This window comes from Esox lucius, chromosome 19 (assembly GCF_011004845.1).
Source record: "Esox lucius isolate fEsoLuc1 chromosome 19, fEsoLuc1.pri, whole genome shotgun sequence".
Taxonomy (NCBI): Eukaryota; Metazoa; Chordata; class Actinopteri; order Esociformes; family Esocidae; genus Esox; species Esox lucius.
Genome location: NC_047587.1, coordinates 25,394,497 through 25,409,351, shown reverse-complemented (window position 1 = coordinate 25,409,351; position 14,855 = coordinate 25,394,497). Strand labels below are relative to the sequence as shown.

At 39.4% G+C, this 14,855-nt stretch overlaps 2 protein-coding genes across 6 annotated transcripts; both read left to right on the top strand.

Moving 5' to 3' along the window:
* The first annotated feature begins 349 nt into the window (after positions 1-349).
* tsnaxip1 (translin-associated factor X interacting protein 1) lies at positions 350-5,525 on the top strand. The gene is made up of 16 exons (XM_010883871.3): positions 350-512; positions 699-798; positions 954-1,060; positions 1,135-1,261; positions 1,393-1,486; positions 1,630-1,826; positions 2,055-2,190; positions 2,298-2,467; positions 2,559-2,718; positions 3,026-3,144; positions 3,227-3,355; positions 3,450-3,608; positions 3,714-3,823; positions 3,919-4,042; positions 4,974-5,080; positions 5,196-5,525. Exons 1-16 carry the CDS (start codon positions 463-465, stop codon positions 5,305-5,307), a joined length of 2,001 nt encoding a protein of 666 aa, XP_010882173.2. The 5' UTR covers positions 350-462; the 3' UTR covers positions 5,308-5,525.
* Positions 5,526-5,866: 341 nt separating this feature from the next.
* nutf2 (nuclear transport factor 2) lies at positions 5,867-13,798 on the top strand. Of its 5 annotated transcripts, none has more exons than XM_010883875.4 (5): positions 5,867-5,967; positions 9,963-10,084; positions 11,079-11,150; positions 11,743-11,841; positions 12,387-13,793. In XM_010883875.4, the coding sequence occupies exons 2-5, from the start codon at positions 9,986-9,988 to the stop codon at positions 12,498-12,500; spliced, it is 384 nt and encodes a 127-aa protein (XP_010882177.1). In that variant the 5' UTR covers positions 5,867-5,967; positions 9,963-9,985; the 3' UTR covers positions 12,501-13,793. The 5 variants fall into 5 exon arrangements, with proteins under 5 accessions (XP_010882177.1, XP_010882178.1, XP_010882182.1 ...); XM_010883876.5 differs by lacking the exon at positions 5,867-5,967 and adding an exon at positions 6,051-6,226; XM_010883880.4 differs by lacking the exon at positions 5,867-5,967 and adding an exon at positions 6,273-6,412 and having other exon boundaries at positions 12,387-13,798.
* Positions 13,799-14,855: the final 1,057 nt, after the last annotated feature.

Below are 14,855 nucleotides of genomic sequence, written 5' to 3'. Positions count from 1 at the left end.
AGTTAAATGCAATTCAATATTATATGTAATTATTGGCCTATAATAATCAAGTTTTTGTTAATCGAATAGCTCTCAAACTAATAATCCTGGTTGTGTTTGTGGATGATTATGCAGCAGCCTTCACTTCCACTCAAGATTATTGCTTTGATTCGAGCAAAATGTCTGTGCTCAAAAAGAGAACACAAACATTTTGGAAACTGTTCCATGCAGTGAAGATTCACTAAATCGTGAGTCAGGTCAAATATATAATTTTAAGCATTCGGCTCCCTGGCAAGGTCCCGTGCCATAATGGTCTACTATTGGGGTCCATCCTGGGTCCTTCATTTCTATGGCAACATGGTAAATATAAAAGCGTTCAGCGGTGTCCGTGTGCCTGAGTAGAAGGGTTAGATGTTATTAATGTATATAATACCAAGCTAAGTAGCTAGCTAGCTTGTTTGCTTCATCATCATCATCATCATCATGTCAACAGAAAACGATATGACATTACCACCGTTATCGTCATTTGAACGGCATGTGTCCTCTACTTATATATATATATATATATATATATTTAAAAAATTGACAGCTACTGAATTAGCTGTAAGTAACGACGTTACTCAGCTTACGTATAATTAGCTAATATTGGTATGCTAGCTAACGTTAATCAATAATAACAATTTGTTGTCAGCTGACTTTTGGTTTAATCTTTCTTTCAGACTTGAGTGCCAACTTGGGAACTCTGAAAAAAGAACCAGGCGGCAAGAGGCATTTCTTGGAGGTGCTGGCTCATGTAACGTTAGAGCATCATCAACCAGAGTAAGATAATGTAACTATAGCTAATGTTATTGGCTAGCTACATTTTCTGATATGGTACTTCACTTAGCAACTGAACACCACATATACTTGCTAGAACACTTGGGTCATCCAGAAAGCAAATTCATGTGTACATTTTATTTAATTGTATCTATAAGATTGGCTGTACCTCAGGCTACCTGTCTACCTGGCCTGCCCATGTCACCTCTCAAGTTGTTCAGCGGGGGAGGAGACATACTTCAGTTGGAGAGATCAGGAACCATGGGTAATTTATGAGTACTGTAACAACTGACACACTTTGTTTTGTAAAGGTTTACTAAAATACATGATGTGCTACAGATGCGGTAATGAGTTTGGTGGCCTCGTTGGGAAGCCACGATTCCTGAAGCAGCTTGAAAGCTACCTGAAGAGGGAGCTTCAGACTCTTGACCCACAACAACCAAAATTCCAGGAATGGAAATTGCAGGTCCCATCCATCTGCCAGATCATGTTATTAATATAATTTCCGTGGTTTTGTTATTTACCACACTAAATTAAGTGTACAATAAAGATTTATTTATTGTACAAGTCACAAAATCTGCAATCTGTCATACGCAGGCTTATCGGGAGGTCTTTGACTGTTTCATTGACGACTTCAAAACTTACAAGCCTCTTCTGGCTGCCATAAAAAATGAATATGAAATCACATTAGGTGGGTAACATTGCAGAATGGAATATTTCAGATTGTGGCATATTGGTTTGGTGAATGTGAGTCTGGACAGCAGGTTGAATGGAAGGACTTTCATATATAACTTATGATGTTGAATTTGATTTGACTGTGATGTATTTTTACAGCATACTTACGGGAGCAGATACGGGAGCTGGAGCCCCTCCATGCTCGTCTGGCTCTGGTTTCAGAGCAATGTGAGAAGAGGATCCTGAGCCTGCAGGAAGAGGAGAGAGCAGAGATCAGGGCCCTGAAGCAAGAGCGCCAACATCTCCGAAAGGTTGTTGAAAACACGAGAGAGATACAAAGTGCCTTGCAAGCCCAGGTACAGTGCTTATCCACTATTTTCAGTCTCACATCAGTTCTGCTCTGAAAATACCTAATTCAAGTGAATCTGTCTCATATCATCCATGCATCACATATAAACAATTTAGCAGATGCTCTTATCCAGTGCTACTACAGTAGTGAGTGCATACGTTAACTAATCCTGGCTCTCTGTGGGAATGCATGGGTTCAACTGTCCTTCATTGCTCTTGCTCGTGTTCTTCTGCAGGTGTGTTGTCTGCAGAAAGACCTGGCCTCGCAGTACCTGATGTACAGAGAGGAACGTGATGCTCGCAAGCTGCTCATCTCCAACCTCACCAGCATGAGCTATGGGCCAGATGAGGAACCAGAAAAAGAGCAAGACGGTGGGGAAAAATATGTTACAATAAAATAATATCCTTATATTGTCTTGCTATAAGACTATAAGGTTATAAGGTTATGTCACCCCTAAAAACCTGGTCCTGTCTTTCAGAAGTGGAACTTGAGGACCCAGTGAAAGAGAAATTGGCTCTCAAGGTGTGTAGAGAGGACCTGACTAAAGCCCAGTTGGAGCTGAATCGCTTGCATGCTGAGTATGGAGATGTTGTTCCCCGCCGTGACTTGGAGATTTTGGACCGTATCCACAAAGACAGCCTGCTCAAGGTACAGTCCATTACAGGGAAATGTTTCATTCAACCAAAGCAGATTCCTTTCTTTAGACCTTTATCAGTTATCTTGTTTGCTCTGGTCCCAGATGGAGACCTTGCAGAAAGACTTTGATCAGATGAAGGGTGAATATGACACACTTCTTGAGGTGCACAAGCAGGTCACATCCCAGAGGGACAGCCTCCAAGGAGAACTGGATGGTTTCAGAGAGGCCTACAGCCCCAGGCCTGATTGGGAGCAGTGTGCAGGTATCACATAAAGAATATGCCCTATGATCTTTGTCGGTATGTACATACATTTAATTGTACGTACATCACACGTTATTTCGAACGACTCACGGAACGTGAGTGAATGCTGCTTCTTGACATGGATTTTTTTCTGAATTTTGTGGTGGGGGTTGCTATAGTAGAGTGGGTGTCTTAGTTATCTCACATGGCCACAAGGGGGCGGTACCTCATTTGTGGGGGACTGTTGCCTTATAAAAAGTATATATATATGTTTTTGAGTCACTATAATTTCTAATCCGAACATGTATACAACATTATGTGATTACAGATATGCTAAGAGGTAGTAAGCACTGGGCAGTGTTGTTCCAGGGCCAATCCAGCCAGCAGCGTCTGGCGATTCTGCTGGCTGAACTTGGAGGAAAGACCTCTGAGCTTTTCACTGGACTGGTAATCCTCACTTCCTGCTTAATAAACGTCCAATCTGCTTGAACATGTAATGTTTGTAGGTCTTTTTCCTGTGTCCACTCAGGGTACTTCTGATGATGTGCCAATATACCTGCGGTATGAGGGACAGTTTAAGAACCTAAGGTTAAAGAAGGCAGATGTTGTAAGAATCATTAAGGAGGTCTGGAAGGAAAAGGTCATTGATAATGAAAAGGTAATCTGTAACCTTTCTTTTCAACAAGGAAAATACGTGTTTAACAGTATCAAAAACCAACTGTAATGTTTCTTTTAAATATATTTCTCTGCAGAGAGATGAATGCAGTGATCTGTCTGAGTTTCTGCACAAACATCTGGAGAGTCAACATGGTGAAAAGGCTGGAGAGTGGGCTTATAGCTTAATAGAGGGCATTCGACAATACCAAAAGGATGACTTTGTCAGCCAATTCAATGATATTCTTACAGGAAAAGTGTGTATGATCTTGCAAATGTGAAAAATCAAGCTCTTCTTTTTCCTATGAGTTTTAGAAAGGATTGTATATGAAGTCTTCATTCTATACATTTGATATAAATAGGTAGATGAGAGTGTATACCACAGTGAGACGCATCTACTGTCTAATTTGCTGAAGGTGTTGATCCACAGTGACAGTACAGAGAGTGGCATGCTCTGCATTAAGGATTTCAGGTAATGCAGATCAAATTCCATGCAGTAAATTTGAAAGTCATCAACATTAGGATTGTAACAGTGAGTGGGATGAATGAATGGGCTCTGGTTTGCAGAGACGCCTTGAAAACGGCCTTCCCTCTGAAAAAAGAGCAAGACATCGATGAGCTAGTTACCACAGCTCAAGCTGAGCTAAACAGTAACAGTGGGAGCCTCCCATATCAAAGACTATACGCTGAGGTAACTTTTTGGGGGGGTTTCAGTCCAAAGGGTAGTCTTCAGTGTATTTATTTCATGCTCCCTTTCTGAAAGATGTATATCGGCCAAACGGAGTATGCTAACAGTGGTGTATGTATTTGTTTAAACCATACCATACCATACCATACCATCTTCTTCCGCTTATCCGGGGCCGGGTCGCGGGGGCAGCAGTCTAAGCAGGGATGCCCAGACTTCCCTCTCCCCAGACACTTCCTCCAGCTCTTCCGGGGGGACACCGAGGCGTTCCCAGGCCAGCCGGGAGACATAGTCCCTCCAGCGTGTCCTAGGTCTTCCCCGGGGTCTCCTCCCGGTGGGACGGGACCGGAACACCTTCCCAGGAAGGCGTTCCGGAGGCATCCGAAAAAGATGCCCAAGCCACCTCAGCTGACCCCTCTCGATGTGGAGGAGCAGCGGCTCTACTCTGAGCTCCTCCCGGGTGACCGAGCTTCTCACCCTATCTCTAAGGGATCGCCCGGCCACCCTGCGGAGAAAGCTCATTTCGGCCGCCTGTATCCGGGATCTTGTCCTTTCGGTCATGACCCAAAGTTCATGACCATAGGTGAGAGTAGGAACGTAGATTGACTGGTAAATCGAGAGCTTCGCCTTGCGGCTCAGCTCTTTCTTCACCACGACAGACCGATACATCGACTGCATTACTGCAGAAGCTGCACCGATCCGTCTGTCAATCTCCCGTTCCATCCTTCCCTCACTCGTGAACAAGACCCCTAGATACTTAAACTCCTCCACTTGAGGCAGGCACTCTCCACCAGGGCTCTGGAACCACACTCCTTTGTTTAAACTGATCTTCTCAAATAGTATTTAGGTAACCTTGATATACTATGAAGTCATATAATACCACACTTAAACTCAATCTCACTTTAAAATGTTAACCCTAACCCTATTTCCTGTTTAGGATGCAGATGGAAAACACAGAGACTTTCTCAGTCTGGTAAAAAGGCAAGCCGTAACAGAGAGGGACATGTACATCAGCCAATTGAGGACTGAGTTGGATGGCCAAGTGTAAATAAAGAGTATACCACATGCCCACAGAGATACATTTACACAAGTAATATTGTTTTCGGAAGTGAAGAGGTTGTAAAGGATAATGAAGGGCATTGTGTTTTATGATTCACAGAGAGGTGACTGAGGCAGACCTAAGGGTTGCCTTCAAGAACACTGGACTGGAACCTAACTATGGCTTTCCAGATTCCAGTGGAGGAGCTAGAGCAGCACACAACAAAAGTTGACACAGAGCTGGCCCTGCAGCATCACCTGGTAGCTGATGTGAGCAGTAGTGTGAGCACAGCTGGCCCTCCACAGTAACTGGATTAATTTACTTTTGAAAAGGTGTAGCCTTCAGGCATCTCCTCTGTATTTTATTTTAACTAACATACTTGTATTCTGTAAACCCATAATATATTTCCAAGGAAACCAGATTGGACATTAAATAAAACACTTGAAATTATCTTGAAGTGAAATGCAGTGTTTATGTAACCAAAAGGCATACAAAAATTTAGCATGCTTAGCTCTCTATCAATCTTACTGCCAGATTAGCGAATTGTTCAATGGAACAGTATATGGCTTAGTACAAAATGTTTACATATACCGTGCCATTAGAACTATGCCATCTTGTGGCCGATTCCATAAACAAAATAGAGTAATAATTTATTCAGTATCACGTTCATTCTACCTCTCCCTGTGTCCACAATAAATGGAAATTCTCCCACCTTCAACAAAGCGGTTTGAATAAGTTGTGTGTGTATAAATCACGATGGAGTGCCTACTAGCTGTAGATTAAAGAACTTAATTTCCCACATAGCATTAGGACTGTTTACTGTATTCCTGAGCATGCGCCCTAACCTGATAATATCGCCATACTGGGAGCCGGGGCACGGTTTGGGTTCGCGGTATGTTGTTTTTCTAAAGTATTAAATTATATATTGAATGAAAACATGTTTTGTGTTTTGGCAACAACAGTATATTTTTATGTTTTAGACTGAATTAGTTGATATACCCTTTTTTGACAGGCGGTAGCTCCCCAAAAGTACAATTTGGACACGCCTATGTTCTGCCTGGGCCCGGTCAGAAGAGGCTTCACATTTTTAGTAACGTTAGCTAGGGTATTTTTAGCAGCCGATAAGTGTTCAAGTGCGTTCCATTCAATGTGTATGTATTGTGCGTTCACAGCATATTTTATTTCGTAGACATGTATTTGCATTTTAATACATAAGCATCACAGGACTAACTAGATAACCAAACCATGTTACTTTGAGGTTGGCTATTAGCAATGCCTAAGCTAACAAGCTGAACTGGGAGTTAGCTACTATAGGTTGGTTATGTAGCTCTGACAAAGTAAGTTCAATGAATGGCTCATGGTACGCCCTCGCTTAAGTGAGAGAACTGTGTGAAGTTGCTTGCTAACCAGTCAACCATTTAGAATTCAGCTGAATAAAATGAAAAGTTAGCTAGTCAGCTAACGTTAGCTGTTTAAGAAAAATGTTTAACTTTAGAACATTATTAGCTGATTTAGCGATTATAGTTTGACGGATAATGAATCATTTGTAGTATTTGATAGGTTCACGTTAGCCGAGGCATGCAAGCTTAGTAGAAAGTTCTGGAGGGGAGGGGAGTGGAGTGTGCGGACGGCAGGCCACCTTCTGCGGAGTCACTAACCACGTAAACATCTTGTTTTCAGGGTTACTGCAAAAAAGATTGGCCGTGTTTGACAGTAGGAATACTGTGATGTACCATGTGTACCTAATAACTGACCGGTCTTCATTGAGTCGTTGTCTATGATGCAAGGTGATTTGTGGTTCTGTCCCGTTGAATTTGTTGAACACAGCCAATCGCCTTTAACAGGATGTGGGAACTCCGTTTAGGCTTTTTTCATGACTGACGCGCTACATGTGATGTCAGTGACTGTACACTGATCAAAACAATACTAGCTAGTTAGCCAATGTCATCAGGATAGGCATCTAACAAACGCTGTGATGTAGGGGGTAATGATAGTAAGTTGTTGTACAATGAATATATTTTGCTTTCTCGTCCAAATAAGCATAGTGAGTACTTTGGTTCAAGTACTTTATTAGAACAACTTTCTCCCGCTTTAAATACTGCATAACCTGAAGTACTTTTTTTATGTGTAAAACAAAATTATATTTTATACCCAGGAACGCTTTTTAAACATTATATTTTAAATAATAAACTCTGAAATTTTAACACGAAGGCAAATGTTTATATTTTGAAACTACATGGCTGATGCTAACCCTTTTTTAGTGATTGTAGATAACGATGTTTAGGTTCTATGCATTAAGGAAAAGGTAATTTTTCTTACGAGTCCCAACATTCAGTGTGATCTTTAACTTATTATATCAGACAATCGTTAACACTGTATATCAGCAGTAACATATCGGTTATTCATATATTGGAACACAGTACCCTTGAGTTGCCAGCAGGACTAAGGGCCAACTGAGAATTTAAGTGACAAAAAATGAATTTAGTAATATGGAAATACAATTGTGCATTTACAATTACGTGTTGAGCTCACAAAGCTCTGCACTAAGTTGAAAACATGCTCATGTTGCACCATCTGTCAAAATATTGTCTGTTGTCATAGGGAAACAGCTAGATAGTTGGCTAGCTTACGTGTTTAGTTATTTATTTACATAAACTGAAGTTTAATCTCAATAGAACAAAGAGCTAGGTTATAGTCACATGGATTCGAATCCATCCTAACAATATCAAAATGACTGCAGCTTCATTGTTTTCAGGCTGGTACAAAGCAAAAGCTGATGTGATCTATCCCACCTATAACAGTACATACAATTATGAAATGTATTTTTATTTGACATGTCAAATTAAAAGCGTGTTTGATGTCAAATAGTGTTATTGGACAAAGACCCAAAGGAAATACTGTTCCATGGATACAGTCTTTTGAGGAACAATGGCTATAATTTTTTATCAGTTGAACAGTCATGGAAATTAGCATGCTAACAATGTAACTGAGCCACCTGCAATGTGAACAAAACTGACCGGTAAACATAGGATGTATCATGAAACTAATCATATCATGTATTCGTTTGATAAAGCAAAATTGAAAACTTTATTTCGAGGAATATGACATTGACAGGTTCTTTGAGGTAGACAACACCAGTTAATCTTAGGTGAAAGTATTTTGGAGTAGGTTTTCAAGCTTGGCCTGAGGAGGTTACCATGGTAACGAAGACAACAGCCCTTTGATGCGTCCGTGGTTTGCCGTGTCTAGCTAGCTGGCTGTAATCTGGCTATTCAGTTTGTTATTTGTCATCCAGGTTAAAATCAAAATAACATTGAAAAACATCACAAAAAGAAACATAAGGCTGGCTTCATGATATTTTTGGGTGAAAAGTATTGGAAATGTACCTTTCAGTGATCCACTCCCGTAGGCTAAGTTACTGCACACAATGTTAATGCGCGCCCTCTATCCCTCTCGGCTAATTGAAACTATGCTGAAGTTGCTCGCGCGGCTTGCCTGAATAGTGTGCTCACTGTGCTGGATTCAGGACATTGCTCTGTGTTTCTCAAGGTGCACATAAATCCAACAACATCAGGAGCTCAGTAACCTTAAGAACAGTGTTAAACTTGACAGACTTCCTATATGCCAAAATTCAAAATGCAATTCAAGTGTCTAACAAAATTTTATGTCAGGAATTTATCTTTTTCTTAGTGTAGTGTCTATGGTTTTGACATGCCTGAGCGCCACGGTAAAATGAACGCAACGAAAACGCTGTAATGTACAATCGGTCTGACCACGGGAAAATTTAAAGAAATTGAACATACCGTATATTATGTTTATACCTGTAATCGGCCAGTACGATTGCTGGCTGATATATCGGTGCATCGATACTTATTATGGTGAAGAGGAGGGAGAAAAACCTTGAAACTTGCTATTAAAACTTGAAGTTTACTTTTGACAGCATTAACTATAAGTACCTTATTAACTACATCTTACCATTAAAATTCTGCAGAAAACATCAAAAGAGACATTTTCAAAGATACTGTCCGTCCACAAGTCAACATTTGCAGAGAAAATCTTTTAAATAGTGTTGTCAGCAACAAGCCACAATTAAATATAACTCTCAACTGACAATCCTGCCCTCACTGAGAATGAAGAAAAGCTCCACATTGCCTGCCATCAAGCTATCCATGCACACAATGTCCTTGTTTATGTTGTATAGACGTCCCAACCCCCTCTGATGTAGCTATGTGTTGTGTGCACAAAGACCGAACACTGTTGGCATAGTACTTCCTTCCATGCATCGGATGACTAACTAAACATCTAATCAATTCTACCTTAGAAACGTAATACACACAGTTTTCTTCCATTTGGCGGTTTTCATGCAAGTATTCAAAAATCTGCATAGAGAAAACGTGGATGTTTTTCCCCAGAACACTTGGGAATATGTTATGCATTGGGTGATTTTTCTACACAAACTGGGACCCATTTGTGCTCATACGCACTCCTACTACTACTGGCTAACATTATACGAACATTTGCTTGCTTCCTTTTTATTCTTTTATATTTTTATGGTGTGCATCTTTAATTTCAGTGCCTATAGTACTGGATTCCTGGTCTTCCTTACAGTTTCATTTTGCCACCATAACATTTTTGGATGTATTCTTTGTGCAGTGGCTCTGTTGTTGAAGCTCTGAATTAGAAAAAGTATATCCTTTATTTCCTTACCTCTATAGGTCTGTAGTGTAGGCTAGTCCCAATATACTGTAGGTCAACTGGATGTGGACTTCTCATTTTCCCCAAGTACAAAACACTACCTGGGCTCTCTTGCCAATATCTCATATTTATTTTTGTCCACAAATCCAAATATCTATGACTATGCACTCATACCATTGCCTCCTCTACTAGTGCTTGTTGCCAGGTGATTCAGAATGGGGGAAAAGCCGATTTGGGAACAGATAGGTTCCAGCTTTGTTCAACATTACTACCAGCTCTTTGACACCGACAGGACCCAACTTGGAGCAATATATGTGAGTCTCTGAATGCTGATCTGTACCAATGAACATTAATCCTAGTTCCTTGTCCTGTATTTCCTGATGTCACTATTACAGTCTTTGCCATGTTAGATTTATTGCACACTGTTTTTAACTGTATCCAACTCTACATTTGCTATAAATCATCTACTGATGATTTTCAACAATTTAATGAAATACTTGAAATTAATGTTATGATGTTTTGTGAATAGAATATTAGGACAATAATACAGTATCTCCATTACTGTGAGCACATGCTCTTTAATAGTTGTTTCCAAAACACAAACCAGTGTAATCAATTCCAGCACTGTAGTCTTGACTGACTTCCATTTTACTGTTCAAATGTTCACTTGGTTTATGTGTTTCAGAGACTGATCCTAGACCTAGATCAAACAAGTTTTGACAAGCATTCATCTGAGGAACGTTTTGGGCCAAAGAAACAGGGTCTGAAGCATCAAGTTAGACTGTGGAGGACATGCAATTATGCATAATTCTTGGACACTTAAAATATTTTTAATAAGATTTAGCCTAGAATTACGGTCAGCATTTGAAACCTATATGCTGTTAAAATAATTGTAATATCCATCTATCAATCTTTAGAACACGCAAGGTCTTAACGCCCTTGATATTCTGCTTACTGAGCATTTTATGTAGTTTACTGTTGACTATTGTGCTATTGGTGTCCATCAATCGATGGTTAATGGCATCAGCTATGACACGTATGACATGTATGTCATAATAAAGAAAACAATGAAGAAAAAGCTTCTAATATTTCTGTTTTTATCAAAGAATAAGATTACAGCAGCATTGCCAGTTTCTTCTTAATTCTTCTTAATCCTTTCATAAGTTTCTTGACTGAAGTGTGTTTAGAACAGTCATGATTAAAATAGATTTTGAGTCAAACATGCAGCACCTCACATTGTTCCAGACTATACCACCAATGTGCCTTCTTAATCTGTGCAACTCAAGCCTTTGCTTTTAATTTTTACAGATTGATGCATCATGCCTTACGTGGGAGGGACAGCAATTCCAGGGAAAAGCAGCAATTGTAGAGAAACTGTCTGTAAGTTCCTTTTAAACAAATACCTCAGCATGATAGAGTGGAAGATCTCAACTGTAGGTCAAGATGTTCACTGATTTATGGCAATACAGTAGACAAGGGGTATTCAAATCTGGCCCTCGAAGACAGTTCCACTCCATTTTTTCATTGCACCCTCTAATCAGGGAACTATTCAGACTTAAGACACCAGGTGGGTCCAGTTATTGATGAGGTAGAACCAGCAGGCTCCGGCCCTCGTAGGGTAAGATTTGAATACCCCTGCTGTCGACATAATTTTTTTGTAATTTAACAGACTTATCCCTAGTGACTCGTGAAGCAATTAGAATTATTAATTGTTTTGCTCAAGAACAGAACAAAATAATTTTTAGCTTGATGACTGATTTGATTTTGCAACCTTTCAGTTACTGGTCTGATACCACCCAAGATACTTACATTAAAGTGCCTTGCTCAAGGGCGCAGTGACTTATTGTTCTGTGGATTGAAATTCCAGAGCTCTCTGTTCCTGTTGTAATGCCATACCCATTAGGCTCTCCCAAACTGGTGAAATGTGCCGGTTACCAAGACGTCACTCTTGTTTAATTTTCCTTATTTTCAGACTCTTCCCTTCTTAAAAATTGCTCACAGTATAACAGCACAAGACCACCAACCCACCCCTGACAGCTGTATAATGAGTATGGTAGTAGGTCAACTTAAAGTAAGTATTTGCCATTCCACTTCTGTAATAACCTCTATTACCAGTTTTTTTTATTTATGAACTGGGGGTAAACATATGTTTAAATATGAACCTAGACCATAGTAAACTATCTAGTGATTTGTAATCACTTTGTCATTATTGACAAATGGTAGCAACTAATACTGCTTAAACTTCCAAACTGTAATACTGCTTAAACTTTCAAAATTCTTTAGATGCTTAAATGATTAAATTATACATTATTTTAAGAGTGTGTAATTTATATGTTCTAATGCTGTTATGATCACTGGACAGTAAACCTTACAGAATTGTATAAGCCTTATTTTCACTGATACCTAAAGGGAAGACTGGTTTTCTGTTTCCATTAGTGCCTTATCAGGGATTGGGATTTTCCGCAAACCTATTGGTTGTTTAGAGCAACAGGAATGTGTATTGTGTGCAGGCAATTTGTTTTGATTCAGGCAGAATCAATTGGTGTCAAAGTAAATGAAACTGGTGATTGGATTCACTGCCGTACAACTTTACTAAGCTTATTCTTTGTGTTACAGGCCGATGAGGACCCCATCATGGGATTTCATCAGAGTTTCATCCTGAAGAACATTAATGATGCCTGGGTATGCACCAATGACATGTTCCGGCTCGCGCTGCACAATTTCGGCTAAGGACACCAGAAGTGGGCAGGGGGATATGAGGGAAGGCTGAGGATGGGGGGCCTCTTGCTGCGACACCTAAACGCCCAACCTTCCCTCTGTGTCATCCATACCCATTTGAAATTACACCGGATTCCAGATGTCAATCACAGAGACTTGCAGGCAACATGCACCAACTGAAAATGAGATGTGTTCTTTTGCTGAGAGCTCGCAGATCCATCAGAGTCCCTTTCCCCTACGCTGACATGCATGATGCTGGGGAGCTTGAAAATCTGAAGATGCCAGACAAGGAAACATTTTTTACCAACTTATCTTTGCCGTTAATTCTTCCATTTTAGTTTCATATCCTTTCGTTTTCTTGTCTTACACCCAAGTGTGTTATCAGGTTGCCTTAGTGTGTGCAACTATATTTCTCTACTTTTTACAAGTTTAATTTAACATTCATGCCAGGTTTCTCTAGCAATCCAAAGAATCATATTAAATATTACCAATAACACCCTTGCCTCAGACCAGCAATCTTCACATTTCCCACCCACTGCTCTCTGTGACATGAATACTAAAGCCACGATACAAAATAAAACGTTGACTTTTTCTTAATGATGTGAGCTCATTGTTCCTCTGCCTGTCTATCATTTTCTCACCATCCACTTACCTCCACTCCCTCATTTTAATTGTGTTCTTGGATTTTATTGTAAACATTTTATGTTCTAATGAGAAGTTCAGTTCTACATTTTGGAATATGAACTGTTCTATCATGTTGTTGAGAAAGATGCGGCCCATTCTGTTAGATATATATAGACAGGGTTCCCTCAATTTCTTTTTCAGAAACCTAGATTTCTTTTGACTAATAACCTCAATAATGAGTAGAAGGATGCTCTGGAAATTGGGAACACTTTGTGCCATCAAAGTACTGTACATTGTTTTGCAAAACTGAGAAACATTGCTTGCCTGTGGACAAGAAATCCCTAAGACTTTTCCACCAGTAAAGGTAAAGTGGCAGTGAAGGTCACTTCTCATGCTATAATATTTTCACAATAAAGATAGGCTAGGGGAGTGTTTTTATTTTTATTTGGATTTTATTTTGAGTTTGTAATTATATAATCTTACATTATATGCTGTCAATCAAGGATTTGCATAACTACTGCTTTTCCTCTCATTAGCCAGTGTGTTGTGGCTACTGGTTTCCTGGTGACACAGTGGTTAATTGAAGAAGGTTCAAGGCATCTCTTCAAGGTCTGCTATAATTCCCAGATGTTCAAGGTATTCTTTTCATGTGGCAGACAGAAATAAAACATATTGTGTGAAAAGTATGAAATTGTGTTTATTATTGACAGTTGTAGATTTTCAAGAGGTTTTGCTTATTTGGGTAGACAGTTATTTTGTCTTAGTTACAGCCATGTGAAAAAGGACACCCCTTGAAAGTTGTCTTTGTAAATAGTATAAATGTAAGTGAAAAATCTGGACTCCTACTCCTTCAAGTGTATTTATTTTTCTGCATTGTAGAATAATAGTGAAGACAACGAAACTGAAATAACATTTGGAGTCATGTAGTAACCAAAAAGGTGTTGAACAAATCAAAATACATTTCTTCAAAATGTTCTATGCCCAATTCAATGCAAGCAATTTTAAACAACATTAGATATCTAACCTTAATAAGGCTACATGTTGCTTTGGAATAAAATATATATATTATAGATAAATATTTATAACATAGCCACCCTTTGCCTTGACAGCTTTGCCCACTCTTGGCAGACTCTTAACCTGCTTTATGAGGTAGTCATGTAGAATTAATTTCATTTAACAGGTGTGCCTTGTAAAAATTTTATTTGTGGAATTTCTTTAATGTTTGAGAAACAAGGTAGCATCATCAGCTAAGATCTTAATTTCTCTATAAAAAAACATGTTCTGTTGAACTATTAAAAATAGAAATGGCGAGATCTGACAACCCTGTCTCACGCCTCTATTGATAAAAGAATCTGTCAGAAGTATTGAGATGCAAGCTGGGACGCATATGACATAAGGAAGAGGCAGCTGCTTCAGGCCTTGCGTTATCATGGGCTTTGTGAACTTGGCATAATTAGTAATTGTCTATTGGCTAAGTGAGTCAAAGTTAAGGTCAGATGGGTAGTCATTCTACTGTAACTAGAATAGGAAAAACTTTTTGTCATCTGTCATGCCTTAGAGCACATTTTCAGAAAATGTACAATTACATTTTCTGAAAAACCAGGTCAGGTCTGATGAGTTTTCTCCCAACAGTTTAAAAATATATCGCAGATTTGCCCGCTTCGGATTGACATCTTTTACGGAACTTTTGTTCTGAAGGAATACAAAAAAAATAAAAAATTCTGTGACCCGGAAGTCCTTACT

Excerpts from the sequence above, each read along its gene's own strand:
- nutf2 (XM_010883880.4), top strand. The coding sequence starts at position 9,986 with ATGGGGGAAAAGCCGATTTGGGAACAGATAGGTTCCAGCTTTGTTCAA. Across the intron at positions 11,151-11,742 it reads CAATTGTAGAGAAACTGTCT|ACTCTTCCCTTCTTAAAAAT; the intron begins GTAAGTTCCTTT and ends CCTTATTTTCAG. Across the intron at positions 11,842-12,386 it reads TGGTAGTAGGTCAACTTAAA|GCCGATGAGGACCCCATCAT; the intron begins GTAAGTATTTGC and ends TTTGTGTTACAG.
- tsnaxip1 (XM_010883871.3), top strand. The coding sequence starts at position 463 with ATGTCAACAGAAAACGATATGACATTACCACCGTTATCGTCATTTGAA. Across the intron at positions 2,191-2,297 it reads ACCAGAAAAAGAGCAAGACG|AAGTGGAACTTGAGGACCCA; the intron begins GTGGGGAAAAAT and ends CCTGTCTTTCAG. Across the intron at positions 2,719-3,025 it reads TGATTGGGAGCAGTGTGCAG|ATATGCTAAGAGGTAGTAAG; the intron begins GTATCACATAAA and ends ATGTGATTACAG.